The sequence below is a fragment of the Rhamphochromis longiceps genome, linkage group LG10 (assembly GCF_057381845.1).
Source record: "Rhamphochromis longiceps isolate RC_006_pf linkage group LG10, R_longiceps_female_GT1.1, whole genome shotgun sequence".
Lineage (NCBI taxonomy): Eukaryota > Metazoa > Chordata > Actinopteri > Cichliformes > Cichlidae > Rhamphochromis > Rhamphochromis longiceps.
The window spans coordinates 25,057,841-25,076,666 of NC_140566.1; the positions used below are offsets into that span (position 1 = coordinate 25,057,841).

General features: G+C 38.5%; 3 protein-coding genes across 4 annotated transcripts in view; all 3 read left to right on the forward strand.

Moving 5' to 3' along the window:
* Positions 1–8,116, forward strand: part of acsl6 (acyl-CoA synthetase long chain family member 6) — a 38,065-nt gene extending 29,949 nt beyond the window's left edge. Inside the window, exons 14-21 of the mRNA XM_085421089.1 lie at positions 660–755; positions 940–1,012; positions 2,630–2,718; positions 4,372–4,488; positions 4,604–4,747; positions 4,934–5,035; positions 5,137–5,208; positions 5,703–8,116. Coding sequence (XP_085277215.1) covers positions 660–755; positions 940–1,012; positions 2,630–2,718; positions 4,372–4,488; positions 4,604–4,747; positions 4,934–5,035; positions 5,137–5,208; positions 5,703–5,843 — 834 coding nt within the window. The 3' untranslated portion in view covers positions 5,844–8,116. The remainder of the gene's footprint in view (positions 1–659; positions 756–939; positions 1,013–2,629; positions 2,719–4,371; positions 4,489–4,603; positions 4,748–4,933; positions 5,036–5,136; positions 5,209–5,702) is intronic.
* Positions 8,117–9,776: 1,660 nt separating this feature from the next.
* Positions 9,777–13,549, forward strand: LOC146660994 (uncharacterized). Its single transcript, XM_085419670.1, has 8 exons — positions 9,777–9,873; positions 10,218–10,321; positions 10,895–11,195; positions 11,280–11,414; positions 11,748–11,805; positions 11,894–11,949; positions 13,035–13,066; positions 13,193–13,549. Exons 1-8 carry the CDS (start codon positions 9,777–9,779, stop codon positions 13,547–13,549), a joined length of 1,140 nt encoding a protein of 379 aa, XP_085275796.1.
* Positions 13,550–14,477: 928 nt separating this feature from the next.
* fnip1 (folliculin interacting protein 1) overlaps positions 14,478–18,826 on the forward strand; it is a 40,831-nt gene continuing 36,482 nt past the window's right edge. For both annotated transcript variants that reach the window (XM_085421090.1, XM_085421091.1), the window contains exon 1: positions 14,478–14,684. In XM_085421090.1, coding sequence (XP_085277216.1) covers positions 14,593–14,684 — 92 coding nt within the window. In that variant the 5' untranslated portion in view covers positions 14,478–14,592. The remainder of the gene's footprint in view (positions 14,685–18,826) is intronic.

Consider the following 18,826-nt stretch of genomic DNA (forward strand, 5'->3'; position numbering starts at 1 on the left):
CTACATCATATTATATATGCTACGCGTGGTTGTGAAAAAATGAATTATGATCCATTTTGATATCAAAGTTACATTTATACATATGTTCCTGTGTGTTTTTAAAGAGAAACAAAAACAGTTGCATAACTATCATAAACAAGTAGGTTAACAGGACAAGTAGCAGGGAAGGACGTTTACATCCAGACGTACTTCATTGTTGCGTTTAAGCCTCTTGGTATTTGTGCTAGTTATGCAACTTACCTTGAATGTCAGTCATTCCCCTTATTGTTACTACTTATTTTAACCATCCTTGATTAAAATCTCTTAAAATCTGAACTAATCTGCTTCTTCAGGACTGTGTTGGTGAGATTGTGTTTGCATTTTATTAGCCATGCACTCAATGAAACAGTCTTTGTCCTACCAGGTCACTAGTGATTTAATCTCAGTTTATTGAGGTGTGTAAGTAACACTCCTGTGAATTTAGAAGTAAAAAGTCCGAAGTGGCACATGTGAGTAAGGCTAACTTTGCACAATGTCCCGAATTCTTGTCCTCGCATTGTTCGCACGTCATGTGTGAAGGTCAGAATGTGACAACATCCGGACTGGTGCCGTGAAGCTTTGTGGTTTATTTTTAAAACAGAAAATAATGAGCCTTCTGTATTTACAATGTGTTTCTGCAGGCTAGCTTGGGAGGAAGGCTGAGGATGATTATAACAGGAGCAGCTCCTACCTCACCCACTGTCCTGGGATTTCTCAGAGCAGCTCTAGGATGTCAGGTCAGACCCATTAAGTGTGCCCTTATTTCTCTAACAAGCCCCTGTGATATGAGAATAGGTCTAAACCCTTAACCCTAACCATAACTTTACAACTGTCAAGTTTTTTGCTGTCAGTAATTTTACAGATTTTGATTCACAAGCTAACATCTACATTTGCTTCAACATCACATGTTTCTGCGTGCAGGTGTATGAGGCATATGGCCAGACAGAGTGCACAGCTGGCTGCACCTTCACCACACCTGGAGACTGGACCCAAGGTAGGCGACAGTGATTGTGCAAGCATGTAGAAGACAGATCACAAGACAGATATATCCTTATCTGTCTTTGAAGCACTGAACCTGTTTACGTGACTCAGTTCAAAGGTTTTAAAGTGTTAAAAATGGGTTATGATTTTAAGGAATGACCAACAACCATAAACCTAAATAGATCCCTAATTACAAGTCTTTCACAACTACTTGGCACTGTTAAAAAGCTTAAAACTTTGTGAGTGAGCATGCAGTTTTGAGCTGATGTGATGGCATAGACCCTCAAGGAGTATCTGTTTTGCACCCAGGTGGAAAAAAAGCATAGGCTGAGAGTGTGTGGCAGGCTGAGGAAGAAACGACTAAGGAGAGTACTGTTAGAAAAAAAAACAAGTCTGGAATTGTGAGCAAGACAGGAAGGAAATAGCTGTTAGGTCATATTGCAATAGTTAACACTGCAAGTTTAGGTGATTTCCAACAACAACAAGCTCAAATAAAAGACCAATATCTGCTATAAAGACCCGTTTTTACCCTCCAGATTGGGTGTATTGTGGCTGTGTTATTTTCAGCAGCCAGGCATTGCAGGTAATTTCCAAGTAACCTCTATGCATTCATATATGCGTGAAACTCTGTTCTGATTGGCTGTCTAAGTCAGTATAATGTGGAGCTTTCTCTGAGAGAGAAATATATTTGCTGCACGCAGTTAAGAGACAGTTGAAGCGAAACAAAGTGCTGATTTTCATTTTAATTACTCATTTTCCTTTCCTAGTTCAAAAGTGATTGGAAAGTTTTTCATACATATAAAAAAATATATACACTGTTCCCTTTTAACAGTGCAACACAAATGCAGAACAACAAGAAGACTGTAAAAACAACAAAAGTGACAAGTTAACAATAGAAAAAGAAGGCAGAAAAAAAGAACATGTGCATGAATGCATGAAGCCATGGGCAGGTGTTATGCAGGGGTGCGCGTCTGGATCGGTGGGTGGGTTTGCTAACAAACATAAAGGGTAACACAAAAGTCAAAGAAAAAATTAAAGACTAATATTATTTAAAATGATGTTAAAAACTACTAAAATAAATCTAAATTATACTAAATTTAAAATGTTATTACAGCTAAAGAACTGAACATGAAGCACAGAAAAATAGGCTGATATTATTATTATTATTATTATTATTATTATTATTACATTATGTTAAAGTAATCAACTCAAAACCTCCTTTTTGAAAAGTAAAAGCTTTCCCTGTGTTTATGGCCACATATTTTTTGAATTGATTGTATTGCATAAACGAAGGTCTGAAGCAAACAAATGTGCTCTAAGTGTCAACCTATTGTGAGACAGTGTGAGACAGAGCTTCATAATACAGTCAAGCATCACCACCTGCTGTTCACTTCTGATAATTCACAGATATCTGTAACGCTGTCCCAAATGATGACGACTAGTTTTCCTTTAGATTTAATTAGTTAGTAAAAATATCGTTAATTAAACCACTTTTCCTCCTCACATAGAATTGATGCTCAGTGTTGAGCATTTTATCAATTTGTAGTCCTCCTTTTTGTTCAACAGTGGAAAGTGAGGAAGGAAATCGAGTTGTTGTGTTTCTAATGTTTCTTCTTGTACTGACCAACAGGCCACGTTGGGGCTCCGCTGCCATGCAACCTCATTAAACTGGTGGATGTACCTGAGAAGAACTACTTCGCCTCCAAGGGAGAGGGAGAGGTAAGCAAAGCGATTTCAACAGAAACACAAGATGCACTTAGAGAGCACAAACCTAAATTAAAAGCAGCATTTACTTTCAAGGAAATAGTATTGTATTTTTGATATATTCACTTTCTCTTCTTTGTTCTTTTTAAACGTACTTTAAGACGTTTGTAGTGCAATAAAAATCACACGGGGGGGAGGGGGGGTGACAGAAGCTTACTTTGACTACACAACCATTATATAGTAGGTGATAATGGATAGTAGGTACTGATTTGTAAATAACTGAAGATAAACAGCATGAGCTTATTATTAGTTATTATAAAATTATACTATAGTTTATTATAACTAACTAGGCAGCTCATTCACTTTCTCTTCACAACACTTTATTTAAAGATAGAAAACACATTTTGGGGTCAGCTTGAAAGAAAGATAGATGTGAAATGTAAAGGTAAGGCCTAAGGTCCAATGACTTAATGTTTGGATGCAAATGCAATATAATCTAATATCTAGAATCCCCATGCACCAGTATCATTTCCTAAATTTTGTCAAAACAAACAAAAGCAGTAGAATTTTAAGAACTGTTTAATGATTTAATCAATTTTATAAAAGTTTGACCTTAACTGACCTTGAAGAAGTTGCCAGAGGTCCAAAGAAACGTGATATTTGGAATCCCCATATTTTGCTTCCTATATGCCTATATGTTGTCAAAAAAAAAACAATAGCATTTAGAAACATAGCTTTAAATAGCTCTATTACCACTATTATCATTTTGGCTTGTAGATCAATCTACTGGCCTTGAAGGAGAGGTCAGAGGTCAAATGTGACATGATATTTTAAATATTTATATAGCACTTTCTATCTGTTGACAATACACCCCATACTTATAAGAGTCATAGTTTTAAGTTATAAGGCTTTTTGTCCATTTTCAACCAATAAATTATTAATTTGACCTTCATGACCTTGGCGCATGTAAGGCACATTTCAGTGGCTTGTTAACAAGACGCCACTCTACACCTCTACAACGTTTTACGAGAATTCATCGAAAACTTGTTTATAGACAGAATGACACGTATGCATGCAAATGCAACCAAAAACGTAACCACTTTTGTGGTAGAAATAAGTAACATACGTGCATATGTAAGGATGTGTGTAGGTCTGTAGGTGTGTTTTCACTGTATGCCAGAGAGTAGTTTTTACAGCTTTGACGTGAGCATTTTGAAATGTCAGGAAATGAGGGCAGATGTGAAGTGTGTTATAAAGATCAGAATTGAAAACTGATTACCAGCATACCAGCATATAGGGGTTGACACAGAGGACAAATACAGTAAAGGGAAAAAGAAAGTACACATTTCTAAAGTTTTACATGTCTGCATATAACCTCGCCAGGTTCTGAAATGAGGTAACTGCACCTCAGATGGAGAACCACACATGACTTATTACACTGTTTACACTTAATTTTGGAATCTGATAAGAACCGGATATTTTTTTTATTATGTCCTGATATGTAAAATGTTAGAAAGATGTACTTTTTTTCATGTGACTGTACATGTTTATAGGAAGGGTAACGTATACAATTTTCGGACTTTATAAACAACGTTGCATGTGTTTGTAGAGGACATGTGCTTAACCTCTAACCCTGACCCTGTTTGACTTTTCTAATCTGTCAACCAGATTTGTGTAAAAGGACCAAACGTGTTTAAAGGCTACCTCAAAGACCCAGAGAGAACAGCGGAGACACTGGATGCCGATGGCTGGCTCCATACGGGAGATATTGGGAAATGGCTACCTGTACGTATACGCAGCTTACATTTGAGACTAGTCATGGATTTTGAAAAATCCCTTGTGTTTATATGAGAACAATCCATAATATTTTGTTTAAAATGATATTTCTCGTTTTCCGTAGAATGGCACGCTGAAGATCGTTGACAGGAAAAAGCACATTTTCAAGCTGGCGCAGGGTGAGTACATCTCCCCTGAGAAGATCGAGAACATCTACATTAGGAGCGAACCTGTGGCACAGCTTTATGTTCATGGAGATAGTCTGCAGGTAAGGACATTTAATCATTTACAGGAAGTGCAATGTGAAGTAGAACTCCTGCTCAAATTTATGTGTTCCAAGGCCTGGTAGTCATCTTTGGCTCCTAAGAGCCTGCAAGTACATCTGGGCTATGTGTTGCTTAGTGTTGATTTTCTATTTTGATCACTATCCAATACACCTTGTTTTTTTTCTCAGTCCTGTTTGGTAGGAATAGTTGTTCCTGACCCTGAAACCATGCCTGAATGGGCCAAGAAGAAAGGTATCTTGGGCACCTACGAGGACCTATGTAAAAACACTGTAAGTGGCATATGGTTGTAACACTTATAGTTAATATTATTAAAACCTACTGGAAGTTATTTAGAAATGTAACAAAGCTCCCTCTCTCCTTTGTTTAACAGGAGTTAAAGAAGGGAATCCTTGAAGATTTGGTGCGTCTTGGAAAAGCCAGTGGCCTCCATTCTTTCGAGCAGGTAAGTAGGAACTTAACTGTTTGTAAGTGTATTTTTTCTTGATACCTTAAGACATGTAAGATAACATTTTACAGTATCTCCATAAACAGTATGTGCCTGAAGTAACATCTTTTAGATTAGATTTTAATGTCTTTAAGTAATCTAGTTATTCACAAATCCCTCCAAGCAATACCACAATATCTAAATTAATGAAATACTGCAGATACAGCTATGGTAATAAAATATATATGTTTTAAAATAATAATTAAAATATTAATGTTTTAAATTATTTCAAAGGAGATTAAGCCAAGTGAAACAAGAATGCTACTGGCATAAATTCTTGTGCTGTTTGATAAGTTATATGCTACATTTATATACTATCAGGGATTGGTCTTGTGATTCCTGCAAGAGTATTGGCTAACAATGCATTTGTGGCTATAAGATGAAGTAAACTTAAGAGCAGTATTTATCTCATTCACCATCATGTTTTTTTCTTTTGTTTTATTCTTCTAAAGGTGAAGAACATCTACATTCACAATGAGATGTTCTCCATTCAAAATGGCCTGCTGACTCCGACGCTAAAGGCTAAAAGACCGGAGCTGAAAGAGTTTTTTAAGGCGAAGATTGATAAGCTCTACAACAGCATCTCTATGTGAAGGCTGGCGGACCTGAGTTTTCTTAAAGCAATCAAACAACAACAACAGACGCTTTGTCCAGCGACCTGCAGTGGGACAAAGATGTGTCACCTGACGCTTAACGTGCTTTCGGAAAGCAAAGCAAAACTGGCCCAACGGTAGATGATTAAAAATGCCTAGATAAAAACAAATTAAAGAAATCAATAAAGCGAAATACAATGCACATTGTCATATGTATTTCCTTTTTATGTACGCATTCACTGTTTCATAATTAATTGAAAACATATTTTAAATCGACACTTAAAAATTTTAGTCCATAAAAAGGAACGTATTTCTTTTTTCGTGTGACATGAATTTCCGTCACAAAACAAAAACAATTTCAGGGTTAGCCAGCAGAGGGCAGCATGGAGTTACCCATAATGAATGTAAAGAATGGTTACTGGGATTTTATAAGGGGGTGAAAGGAAACTTGTTCTTACTACAAATGAAGACGCATCATAAATGCCAAAACTCTCCAATTATTTAGGGTGGAATGACTCAACCGTTTTAGGGGTATGGCAATGTGTTGACTTTATTAGCTAGCATTAGCTGTAGGGATACTGCTACTTACTGTGAATTAAGTTCAATTAATCAGCTGTCAGTTTATTAGGGGACAGGTTAAAAAGCTGGGGGAGAACGTCTTGGCACAATTCACGTGATGTGCTGATAGCTGATTTCTGTATGCATACAGTAAACAATGATTTAAAGGAGGACAACAAGCTAATGCTAGCAGATTCCCACATGGTAGGTAGAGTCTTATTAGTACCTCACTAATACAAATATCAACTGATTAAATTCAAAACCAATGTCTCAGTCAGTTTGACTCACGCCTATTAATTTTAATGTCAGATGGAAAATCATGTCACCGAAAAACTTTCCATTATGTTATTTTAGAGTTTAGTTTTTAACATTGGCTTCTCACATGATTCACACTGTCAGTGAATACAAAAAAAGATAATAATGTCCACGAAATGGTGTGTATTGTACGATGTATTTTTGTTTTCTTTGTTTTAATTGAGGCATTTAAAATCATCCATACATTGCTACCTGCTATTGACCCAAAAACAAATACACCCACTCCCCAGCATCAGAAACTCAGCATCATCATTCCCACTTCCTCAGCTCTTCTTTCCTCTTTAAATCTACCAGCCAAACAAAACTCATCTGTTTTACAAGAGTAACACAGTCATACGACAGCAAGTGTGATGTTTTAGTGTATAGTGTAGCTCCAGGAGATGTCAAAATGTACATTAATGCTGACACCTTGTAGAATTGTAATGGATTTCATCCCCAGTGGAAAAAGTTAGATTTTCTTTCAATAAAAAAACGGCGCTAGTAAGGTGGCTGATACACCACCCCGAACAGATACAAGAATTAAAGTTGGGTATAACCCAAATATGGTGCAATTAGATGAAATTACACCCTTCTGTTTGAAAGCAGATTTACAATAATAAGGTTCAGAGAGAGAGCAGCTGCCTTTCAAATCATCGCTGTCCACACTGTCCCATGTAAAGCATCTCATTGTCTGAGCCACACCCAAATTACACTTTGTGTCATGTATCCGCGCACTCATTCATTATGTCAGTTCAACATGGCTGCAGTCAGAGGTTTAGCATGCATGCTCCTTGTTTATGTAAGGGCCGGCGATCTGTAACGGTCATCGAGGTTCAGACTTCTTTCTCACTCATCTTTGCACAAAGAGAATGTCAGGTAAAAGAAAACAAAATATCTAATGCAACACCAGGCCTTGGGGCAATGCATGCAATTTGCCCTGTAATGCTGGGACCATTGGCATTTAACGAGAAAAAAGACAAGCATTTCTTTATGGTCATTAGGAGCCGGTTGTATCTAGCTGCTGACAGCCACAGCTGCAGGTACAGGGCTGTTTCACTTAGAAGAGCCAATGATGAATTCCGCTAGAACAAACATCAACTTTTAAACAAACGATACCATGTTTTTTAAAAAGGTTTACACGTAGAAGTAATGTATTCGCTTTTTAAGTTGATTACCGTCCCAAAGCATAAACAATGCGGATGTACATAAATGAAGACAGCTAGATGTAAGCATATTTATTGAATCAATGGTTTGAATGATTTTTTTTTCTCTCTTATTGCGTGTAGTGAGATGAACTGTACTTATTTATTTATCTATTCTGCTGTAAAAATGGAATAAGCACCATATCCTGTAATGATCAAGTGCAGCAATCGGGATGAGGGAGGTTGGGGATTAGGACAAGGGCAGTGAAATAAATGTTCTGGAATGATTTTCAACTAGTGTCTTGGTCCTTTTTTAATGATGTTGAATGCAATTTTTTATGTCAGGATGGTAACATGAAAAAAGACTGAACTATCCTCCAGATTAGCAGTGATGAGAGGAACTCATAAAGGACAGTACCAACCACAGTATCAAAATACTCCATTACGTAAAGGAATAGGAGTATTTTAAGCTTAATGCACTTCACAAATCTATTTACACTCATATCAAAATATTATTTTATTTTCTAAAAGGTAAGTAATATTGTTTTTAGATGCAAGAAAGACTGTGTTCCTTTGGCCCTTTGTCACACAATCAATCTTAATATGTGATGAGAACGGCTCTTAAAGAACAGTTGAAAGGAAAGCTGGGAGAGAGCAGGGGGGAAATGCATCAACCCAATGAGCTAAACTAGCACCCGGAATAGTGGTCAAAATGGTTAAAATATCTTGCCAAAGTTCAAACTCAACATCACAATGAGGACGAAAGGTAATTTAAATGACTTTGAACACGGCATGGTTATTGGTGCCAGGTCTAAGAATGTCAGAAACTGTTCCCTTACTGGGGTTTTCCCACAGAACCGTCTCTAGGGCCTACAGAGACTGGCCTGAAAAACAGAAAATATCCTGCGAGCAGCAGTTATCTGGGGAAATGACTTGTTGATGCCAGAGGTCAGAAGAGAATGGTGAAATTGCTTTGAGCTGATAGAAAGGCAACAGCAACTCAAATAACCACTCACTACAACCAAGGTATGCAGAAGATCATCTCTGAATGTGCAACACACCAAACCTTGATCCAAATTGCTACAATAGCAGAGGACCACAACTGTTGTCACTCTTGTCAGCTAAGAACAGAAAACAGAGGCTAAGATTTGCACAGGCTCACCAAAACTTGAACAATAGTAGATGCATGTATGCATCCTGCCTCTGCTGGTGTAATATTAGGGACATTTTCTAAGCACATGTGAGCTCCTTAGTACCATAATTTAAATGCCACAGCATACAGCAGAATTGCTGACAATGTCTATCCCTTTATGACCAGTGTACCGGTCTTCTGGTGGCTCTTTGCAGCAACACGCTACAGTATGTCACAAACCTTTAATCACCTCATGTTTCTTACTGTACTCATATACTTTCCAGCACCTTGCTGAATTTATACCACCAAGAATTAAGGCAATTCTTAAGGCAAAAGAAGAAGCTTAGGGGGCTTTACCTAATGAAGTCTATCAATGCTATGTTAAGCTAGGCTGAGTTCTTTGTGTCCATTTCTGCAAACGAACTTTAAAACTGACCCAATTTTACTATGGCAGGGCAGTGATTTCACTTTTATCGCATCTGTCAAGGCATGGCAAGCATGAAGGTTGACATAAACGCTTACCAAATCTTTCCAGAGTTTCTAAATAGCATGCAAATGCGAATAAATCGCTTCAGTCGTGCGTTAAAAGTGGTGATTAGCAGCTGATCACATATTCTGCAGGTGTGCTTCGTTGCTAAGTAACGCACAGAATGGTCAGGGGACGATAAAGGCAGAACTTGAAGCATTAGATTAAAGACACTCTCTCCTAATTATATTTTTTACTAGTACCATTAGCTGAAGCAGTTTTATAGTGTAGCAGTTCACTGAATGGCAAGTGATTTGGTCTTTAAGTCAGTTTAATTGGAAATGGATCGATACAAGCGCCAGATTAGACTCCGTTGTGACAGTGGATTACCTATCAAACGAGATACACCCGTGAAACCAGCGCTGACCAGACGAGACCGTAAGAAAAACACTGTAATACACATTTTAACGCAGTCTACATTAAAACGTTAAACTTCAGGTGGCTTACTTGTTTATTTAAAAGTTAAAGTTTTAATCTTGGTCTGAGCCTAGTTCTCATTGTGAGGGCAAAAAGGTGTTGGGAAATATATTATGAACACCTTCATGTTTCTTATCTCAGGTTTTAACTGCTTTTCTAAATCTGTTAAATCTACTTAGTGTAAACCTAAGAGGAGATCTAATATATCTATTGATTGTACACTTTTTAAAAAAGTGTAAATAAAGGCAAAGCCATTTTCTGTTCTCATTAAATTGTTCTCTGCATCCATGCTTTCAAACTTTAAGAGCACAGGAAACTTCTATTCCGCAAGCATTATGAAGCTTTTCCAGAAGAACCTGAGAGGGAAGTCACGAATGACTCCACTGTCAAACCAAAGAGCCCAGTATCTGTAAGTGTGCCCAGATGTTTTGTATTCATGTAAGATTAACAGTCACTGATATCCAATATTTACTAGCTCACAATTATGGGTGACGAGAAGAAAATATGAAGGAATCTACGTGGAGAAAAAAAACAAGTGAATGTTGATGCTGAAGCCACAAAGAGTCCCCCAATAAACTGGCAAGAAGTTAAAGTGACATGTGCATTTTGTTCTATAGAACACATACATCAGATCATGTGAGAAAAGAGTGAAGAGCAATTATTCAGAAAATGAGGAAATTAGTGTTTGGTTGACGATTTATTTGTTGTAACAGCGCTTCTTGGCGATAAGTCTTATACTCTATTTCCCCTTAAAGGTGCATTGAGGAGCCGAGTATGTGGGTGAACAACCTGCCAAATTTCTCTGCCAGTGCCAGACGGATATATTGCCCTGAAGAATTATTACAACAAAAAAATCCGCAACCAAAGACAAATTTGACTGAAGAGTTTAAGTATAAAAAAGCATTAGAATCAGATGCTATAACCTTCAGTCACCAGATTCGTTTTATTTCCTCCCCTTTCTATGCTTATTCTTTTCACACAGGCCAACACTGTACACCATAAATCTACTTTTAGCTTAAGCACTCCTGCATTTACTGAAACTACCAGACACAAAGCAACCTTACCTGCCATTCAGGTGACTGTAGTAGAGGCTCATGAAGGTGATGAAATGTCGGGTAAAGAAGACGAGCAAAGCTTGGCAGTGACGCCAGAAAGCTTCACATTATCTAGCATGGAGACTGCCACAACTTTCAGCTCTGGTGACACAGAGGATGAGGACTTTTTGGACTCTGCAACTTCTAACAATCTTCCCTCTCCAGAGATCTTCAGAAGAGAAAACAAGGGTGTGTCTGAGTGCATTTGTATGTGTACATTTTTGTATGTCCACAGCCACACTTGGTCTCTCACTTTTATTTTTGTCTTGATAGTGGAAACCTTCAATTTTTCCATTGAGGAAGACCTGCTGGATCTCCATCGTCACATAAAAAACTCCACTTTGTTGGATGTCAGCCATGCTGAGAGCATACACATGCATCATCCCCCTAACCTTTCTACCATCCTGGGTAATACTGGGAACAAATCTCAGGCACACTTTAATTTTCTCTCTTTTTTTCAGTTCAATAAATTCCACTTAATTGAACAAAGGTATTAAGAGTATAACTTTATTCATACTCAGTCATGTTTGGTACGTCTTTTTTTTGCAAGCTCCTTAGACTCCATCTGATAATTACATTTAAAATGTTTCTCTTTTAGAAGTAGCAAATGAACAAAAAAAGGAACAGTAACTTTGTTTTTATAGCATATTTTAATGTTCTTAGAAAAAATGCCAAGTATGCTTTAATTAAATGCAGTCTTATTTACATGCGTACCCAAACCATACCTGTGTGTCTGAAAAGGAGTAACTCTGTCTGCAGATGCCTCCACTATTCTTGCTGAAAAGACCTGTGAGATCAGGTAAGTCTTCTCAGTTGAATCTCAAAGCATTTAGTACTTGTGGCTCACGCAATTTAACTGCTTCATTCCTTATTATTTCTTTATCAAGCAACAACAGAGAAGCCGGATCTGCTGCTAAAGTACAAAATGACTCGTTGAAATCAGGTAAAGGTTCTCATTTCATAAGAAACATATCTTCCTTAAGTATTATTCAGAGCATGACTATTATTGCAAACTACGCTTGCCGACCACTTTATTAGGAACGCTTGTTCAATTCCTCACTAAAGCAAATGTATAATCAACCAATCACATAGCATCAACTATGTGCATTTAGGCACTAAGATATGATCATGAAGACCTGCCGAAGTTCAAACTGAGCATCAGAATGGAGAAGAAAGGTAACTTTGAAAGTAGCTTGGTTGTTGGTGCCAAACAGGCTGGTCTGAGTATTTTATAAATTGCTGATCTACTGGGATTTTTCTACTGGGTTTTACAGGAAATTGTCAAAAACAAAGAGGGAATATCGAGTGAGCAGCAGTTCTCTTGGAGAAAATGCTTTGATGCCAGAGGTCAGAGAAAAATGGCCTGACTGCTTTGAACTGATGGGAAGGCAACAGTAAACAAATATTTAGAGCATTGCAACCAAGAGGATCTCTGAATGCAGGGCTCACCAACACTGAGTAAGAGAAGACTGGAGCAATGTTGCCTGGTCTGATGAGCCTCGAGTTTTTCTGCACAGTATTCACAGGCTACAATCAGATTTTGGTGTTAACAAAATAAAAGCATGGATCGACCATGCCTTTTTAGCAGCAGTTCATGCTGCTGGTGGTGGGGGTGGTGTAATGGCATGGAGAATATTTTTCTGGCACATGTGGGCCCCTTAGTACCAAGTGAGTATCATTTAAATACCTGATTTCAGTCTGATAGAGCACCTATGGAATGTGGTGAAACAGGAAATCCACATTATTCATATGCAGCCAACAAATCTGCAGCAACTGTGTGATGCTATCATGTCAATATAGGCCAAATTCTTTGACGAATGTTTCCAGCACCTTATTGAAGTCAAGGAATTTGGGCAGTTCTGGAACCAAAAAGGCGCCCACAACTGTACTAGCAAGGTGTACCTAATGAAGTGCCTGGCAAGTGCATATATTTCATATGTATTTTAAAATCAACTCCACACACAGAAAATAAATAGATATTGTATAATTATTACGACTACTTTTGTGGTTTCTGTCCTAAATTTGCAGACAAAACCTTTAAGAGGAAAACCCCACCAAGAGTAAGAAGTCATCTGCCCATTTATTTACATCTGTTTAAATTTGATATGATGTAGCTCATTTTTATTTTGTTAGAAACAAAAGTAAGAGGGATCACAGCCATGATCAAAATGACTTTTATTCCACAGCTCAGCTACAGAAGACCCATCTTGTGTAAGAAGAAGGTTTCATTCAAAAGTCCTGTAATTGCTGAGACCTTTGATGGAAAATGCATACCAGCCTCAAAGTTAATGACTCCCAGTCTCAACAAGCCATTGCAAATGTCCAGCCCACCTGAGGAGTTGAAGCCTGATGCAGAGATCAGCTCGGAAGAAGAAACATTAGCTCTGACCATGTTGCTAAAAAGGTCTGTCAAAACTAGTCATAAGAAACCCAAGCTCTTTGACTTTGCCACCGACAAGGAGAGAGATACTCTCTTTCAGGTCATGAGAGAAAGATGTGTGAAACTCAGAAGTGTTACTTTATTTCCTTTCACAGCTGTTTAGTGCACCGAACCATCTTTCCTGCCACATTTGAAGCTAGAATAAGAAAACAGAAAACTGTGGCTTTACCCCCTCATCTGGATTAGATTAGTCTAATTGTAGAAAGTCCTATATGAAAATGGTCTGTAACTACTTAAAAGAAGGAGAGAAGAATCTATGGAACAAACTTAAAATAACATTTAAGAACTAATTAAAGAGACATGCTAGACTGGCGTTTATGTTCATATGAAAAAAGTGTGATGTGAAATGACCACTAGATGGCACATATGTATTTACCTTTAAAAACCATTGTCTGTCTTGTCCATACAGTGAGCTTTTCCACCTTTAAATATGATATATGTGTGTCTATATATGTGTGTTTTTTGCTTGTGCTTGTCCATATTTGCATTTATTCTCGTGACACGTGTTACTATAGACTTTCTAAATGAATGATTTAAAAGCAAAGTTTAAATGTATAAGATATGTATTTTAAGTATACTCCATCTATATTTATGTATATTTGTCTTTGTCCTCAAAATCTGCATATGTATTTGATTTAGAAAGTGTCTAAAGCAAATAAAAATACATTAAAATGCCTCTTGTGGCGATCCCTCCGTTCTGTTTGAGATGCGTTTCTTACACTTAATTATTTTCTCAACTGTGTCTTTCAATAATATCTGAAGTGTGTGTAAGTGTGTGTGTGTGTGTGTGTGTGTGTCAAGCCGTTCAGCAGTCGCACTTAGATAATTTTTAGTGTGAATAAATTTCATGCTGTCACGATCCCCGACAAAACATCAACACAGCGAATCCACTCACCACGTGGTACTTATACCAAAAATATCAGCCAATCGGGTTATTTGTTGTAGCAGCATTGGCGCCCGGTGAGCCAATCAGAATAATGTAGTGGGTTACCAAGCTGTTCCTGTGACTAATGCGTGTCATATGACTGTGACACCCATGGAGACAGTTACAAGGAACAAGATTTCAGAATCAGAATACTTTATTGATTTGGTCGTGGATTTGAAAACGGAAAGAGACTTTCTGTACCGAATTCATTTTGGTACAAGATGCCTCCGACTCTCTTTCAGAAACTTTTTAACAAGAGAAATGCGTTTTCATCGCCGCCCCCGAGGTGTAGCAAAGAGGACCCAGCTTTCAGGTAGCTTATTGTGTGCGTGCGTGTCCGTTTGTGGTTTGTGTGTAGGGTTGTGCGTGTGTACGTTAATAATATTTATGGCTTTCGCTTTGACGTCTGAAAGGAATGACAGTGTATTTGGAGCAACGCTTATATTGAACTCGAGGCACTCTGCAGATGAGCGTTGTGTAGTTTGGCTGATTTGACATCGGTGTTGGAAAAGTGTAGAGTGACGTGAGAGACGTGTTGTGCCTTGTTGGTGCGGTTAGCTACATGCTAATGCTAGCTGTTGGACGTTAGCGAGGCTGCTGCACGCGCTGTCTTGGTGGGACTTGACTCAGCTTGTTAACCATCACTTTTTTGCTCATATAAGTAATTGTTTATGTCAGCTTATAAGTGAAAAACGCTTTATTGTCATCCCGAAGATAGTCAAATGGTGCTTGCAAGTTACAGTAGAAGTATCTCGCTTTCTCTTTGTCTCTCCCTTGCTCCCCCCTCCTCTTTCCCCTTTGTTTCTGTGGTAACAGCATTGTGGCAAGAAAAAACGCACGTGACAGTATTGTCGCGCTCTTTTGTAGCTTATCTTTGGCTGGATCCTGATAACTTGGAGCTAATTAGAAGTAGCATCCCTCGACTTTGCCTCTGTTACTGTACTCTCCACCAGACAACAGAGCAGGACACCGTGGGCTCTTAATGGAAGCACATGTGATCGCTTCATTCGGCCGCTGACGCATCCCATACCGTGCTGCTGTGTCGGTAGACTGTTGATGCACAGTGTTAATTTTACTGAAATAGCGCTACATGGCGTCTGAATATCACCTAACATTGCAGTGATGTTAAATAGACAAGTGGCTGGAGTTTACTTAGAACACCGATGCTTAGAACAAATGCAAGATGGCTTGTAGTGATTATAATATTTCCTGCACGCGTTGCTTGTGTTCCACATCCACTAAAGCAGATAATCATGTCATTTCCCATGTAGCTATAGAAAACATTTATCATTTCCAAACACCAGTGCTCTTTGATATTTACCCTATAAAGATCTGGTCATGTATTTTAAAAATTAAAGGCAAGTTAACGCAGTATTGCGGCGACATGTTGCCCAATACTGTCAGGCTTGCAACTGGGCGTCCTTAGCATATATAATGTTTCCAATCATAATCTTAAAACAAAGTTTTATTTATGTATGGAGTATAAAACCGATGTAAGCTGCATAAGAACTCTAAGGTTACATTCAGCCTGACATGGCAATGAATCATTGAGCTGAATGGGAGTTGATTTGCAGTCTCCCTGTGTATTTTCTCTCACACCCTCAGGGTCAGGTCTGCCACCATTGGGAAAAACGTGCTCTAAAGCTTTAAATACACTGGCATTGCACAATGTTTCTCCCACCTTGTCACTCATGGGGAAGATATTTACCTGAAAGCGCATCTCCTTGTGGTGCTGCTTGCACTTTGGTCCATGCCTGAGCCAGAGCACGTTCCACTGTCATAAAGGTGCCCTGCACCCAGTGATATAAATGCAATCTGTGTGTGTGTGCGTGGAGGGGCGGGGGCTGACTGGCATCAATCCCAGAGCAAACAGGCAGGCAGCAGGCTTTTCTGTTAGCTCAGTGGTCAGCTGTGCTCTTCATACCTCTGGCATAAGCTTCCCATTCATCAAACATGAAATGCTCTAGAGAGGACAGAACTGTGTGGAGACATGGTTGGAGAGGGACACTTGTGTGGTAGCAAGAATAGGCTAAGATGCAGCATTAGGAGTTTCTGCATAAAAGAAAAATGGTTAAAAGGAATTTAAAAAACACTGAGTTGAGGGTCTAAGGGAGGAGAATCTAATGGGACAGGGTGGAACAAATAAGTTGGAGGATGAAGTGGTTAGCAACTGAGCATGCAAAATTAAAAGATGGACAGAACAGAGAATATAACGTGACTGCAGTCTACTGGCAGAGGTGGCCTGCAGAAATGATGACGTTAACAGTATTCTGAAGTAGAGCAGGGCGATATGACCAAAAAATTTATCACGATATACATTTGAAAATTTGCGATAACGATATAACTGACGATATAATTGACACTAGACAAAATACTTTACAACTCCTCAACTTTATTAGTGCAAAAACCCCCCAAAACATCAACGTATTTTCACTTAAACAGGCAGCTTTTTTAAGTGCATTAAAGTTATATAAAAAATTAACAGTGCAAATGCAAATTCCTTGCTGACAGTTTAACCAAAAGGCATTTCCAGTGGAAATTGGCCGACATATCCTCAGCATAACCATGTTTAATATCCACAAAACTTAAAAAGAGGTTATACACACACAATACAGTAATATTATGTTGAAGCACAGTACGTATCACTCCGCGAGGCGCCTGCCTACGATAGCCGTAATGCTCCGACAATCCATCGAGCAGTGCGGCTTTGTAGCTTAGCAAAGTCGTACTGAAACATTTGACAGATTTTCGAGTGCCATGTACCACATAAAATCGTTTCGAGGTCAGTAAACACAACCAGAATTCATACATACACACGGGATTATAATCTGTCGATTTTCAGAAAAATCAAAGGATTGATTTTAAGTGTGCCGTATTTTCCAAATAACACGGTAATAACGACGGCCCGCTAGCATGCTCTACCAAAAATAGTGCTTTGTTGTGTATCTGACGGATGAAAGCCAAACCAGTTCCACACCACTGAAGTTGGAGCATTTTTACAAACCTGGTTCATCTGTTTCATTCAACGATCCCCTTTCGCTCTTCTCATTCTGTGTCGCCGCCATGTGCGTATGTAAACAAACGCACTGCGCATGCGCGTTTTACCCTTATTCTATCGCGATATTTCATTTTCGTATCGTTGCCCAACATTACACCGGTATTACTGTGAACAGTATGATATGGCCCAGCCCTATTCTGAAGTATTTTTTTAAAAAGCACTGTGTGAGAATTATACCATGAATAAATTTGGCTGGGTAGGATGCTGCAGTCAATTTCAATCAAGACGTTAAAAGAAAATGACCTTAAAAACCTCTGACAGGTTGGGGGGGGAATAAGCAAGCCCAATGTGACACCAGAAATAGCTTTTTTTAGTTTGTACATCAGGCTTATTATTGGCATTTTCCAGTCTATATTTTTTAATATCCAAAAGAGATGAAGTCTTTCCTGTTTTGCAAACCTCTGGCCTGCATACTGCATCACCGACACCATGCACTGCCACACCACTCCACTGTGCCCTCCAGAATACCATAGAGGGCAGTAGTTTGGCTGACCCTGAGAGGAAAGCCTAAAAAGACTCCTGTTTCCCTGGCTGCGGCACCTGACTGGGGACGGCATACTGTACATTACACCAAAAGCCTTTGGCTCATCCTGTAGCCAGTCTGAGACCTGATCATTAGCCAGTAGCTTTGTCCTCCCACTCACACCCAAACTGCTTGTCCTGGCAGCCTGCTGAGGAAACTTCCTACATGACCTGCACTAACAGACAATATACGAGTAAGAGAGTAAAAGCAGATTTACTCAAGTTTGACGTTTTCTGTTTAATATATAGATTCGTGGAATTAAACTTTTTCTATGGTAAACTAGGACTCACCTGTTTCCTTTTCAAGTCGATATAAAATGGTCACAAGTCTAGAAAATATAATAAAACTTTGGTGAATTTAAAATAAATTAAATTAGTACAGTGTATTCATGTAGATTTAGTAAATCATGTTTGACAAGCTTATTCATTACAGCCTGTGAAAATGCATGACGTTGCATTTGCTGGAGTACTACTTTTTTTTTTGTTTCTCACACCGTGGAATTTATCTTTAAAAATGTTTTATTTATAGTTTGGGAGAAGTCGTGTCTCAGGTTCCTGATTGGCAAGGCGTCCTTCCTCCATTGCGTACTTTCATAACTCGGTGTGTCATGTGAGGCTTTCATCAATATCAGGCTGTCATGTTTGTTGAGTGATCACATGGTTACCAAAGTCGCTGGCAAAAAAAACCTAAGCATCTTTGCAAGTGTTGATGAAGATGCACACTTTGTTTTTTTTTTAGTTTTTTTTTTTTTAAGTAATGCTCTCTTCTCTTTTATCCTGTTGCTGTTTATCTAAAGTTATGAATCAACATGTGATCACTCGTACTGTCTCAACCCTTTTATCGCATCACTATCTTAAACAATTCCCAGCTTGAC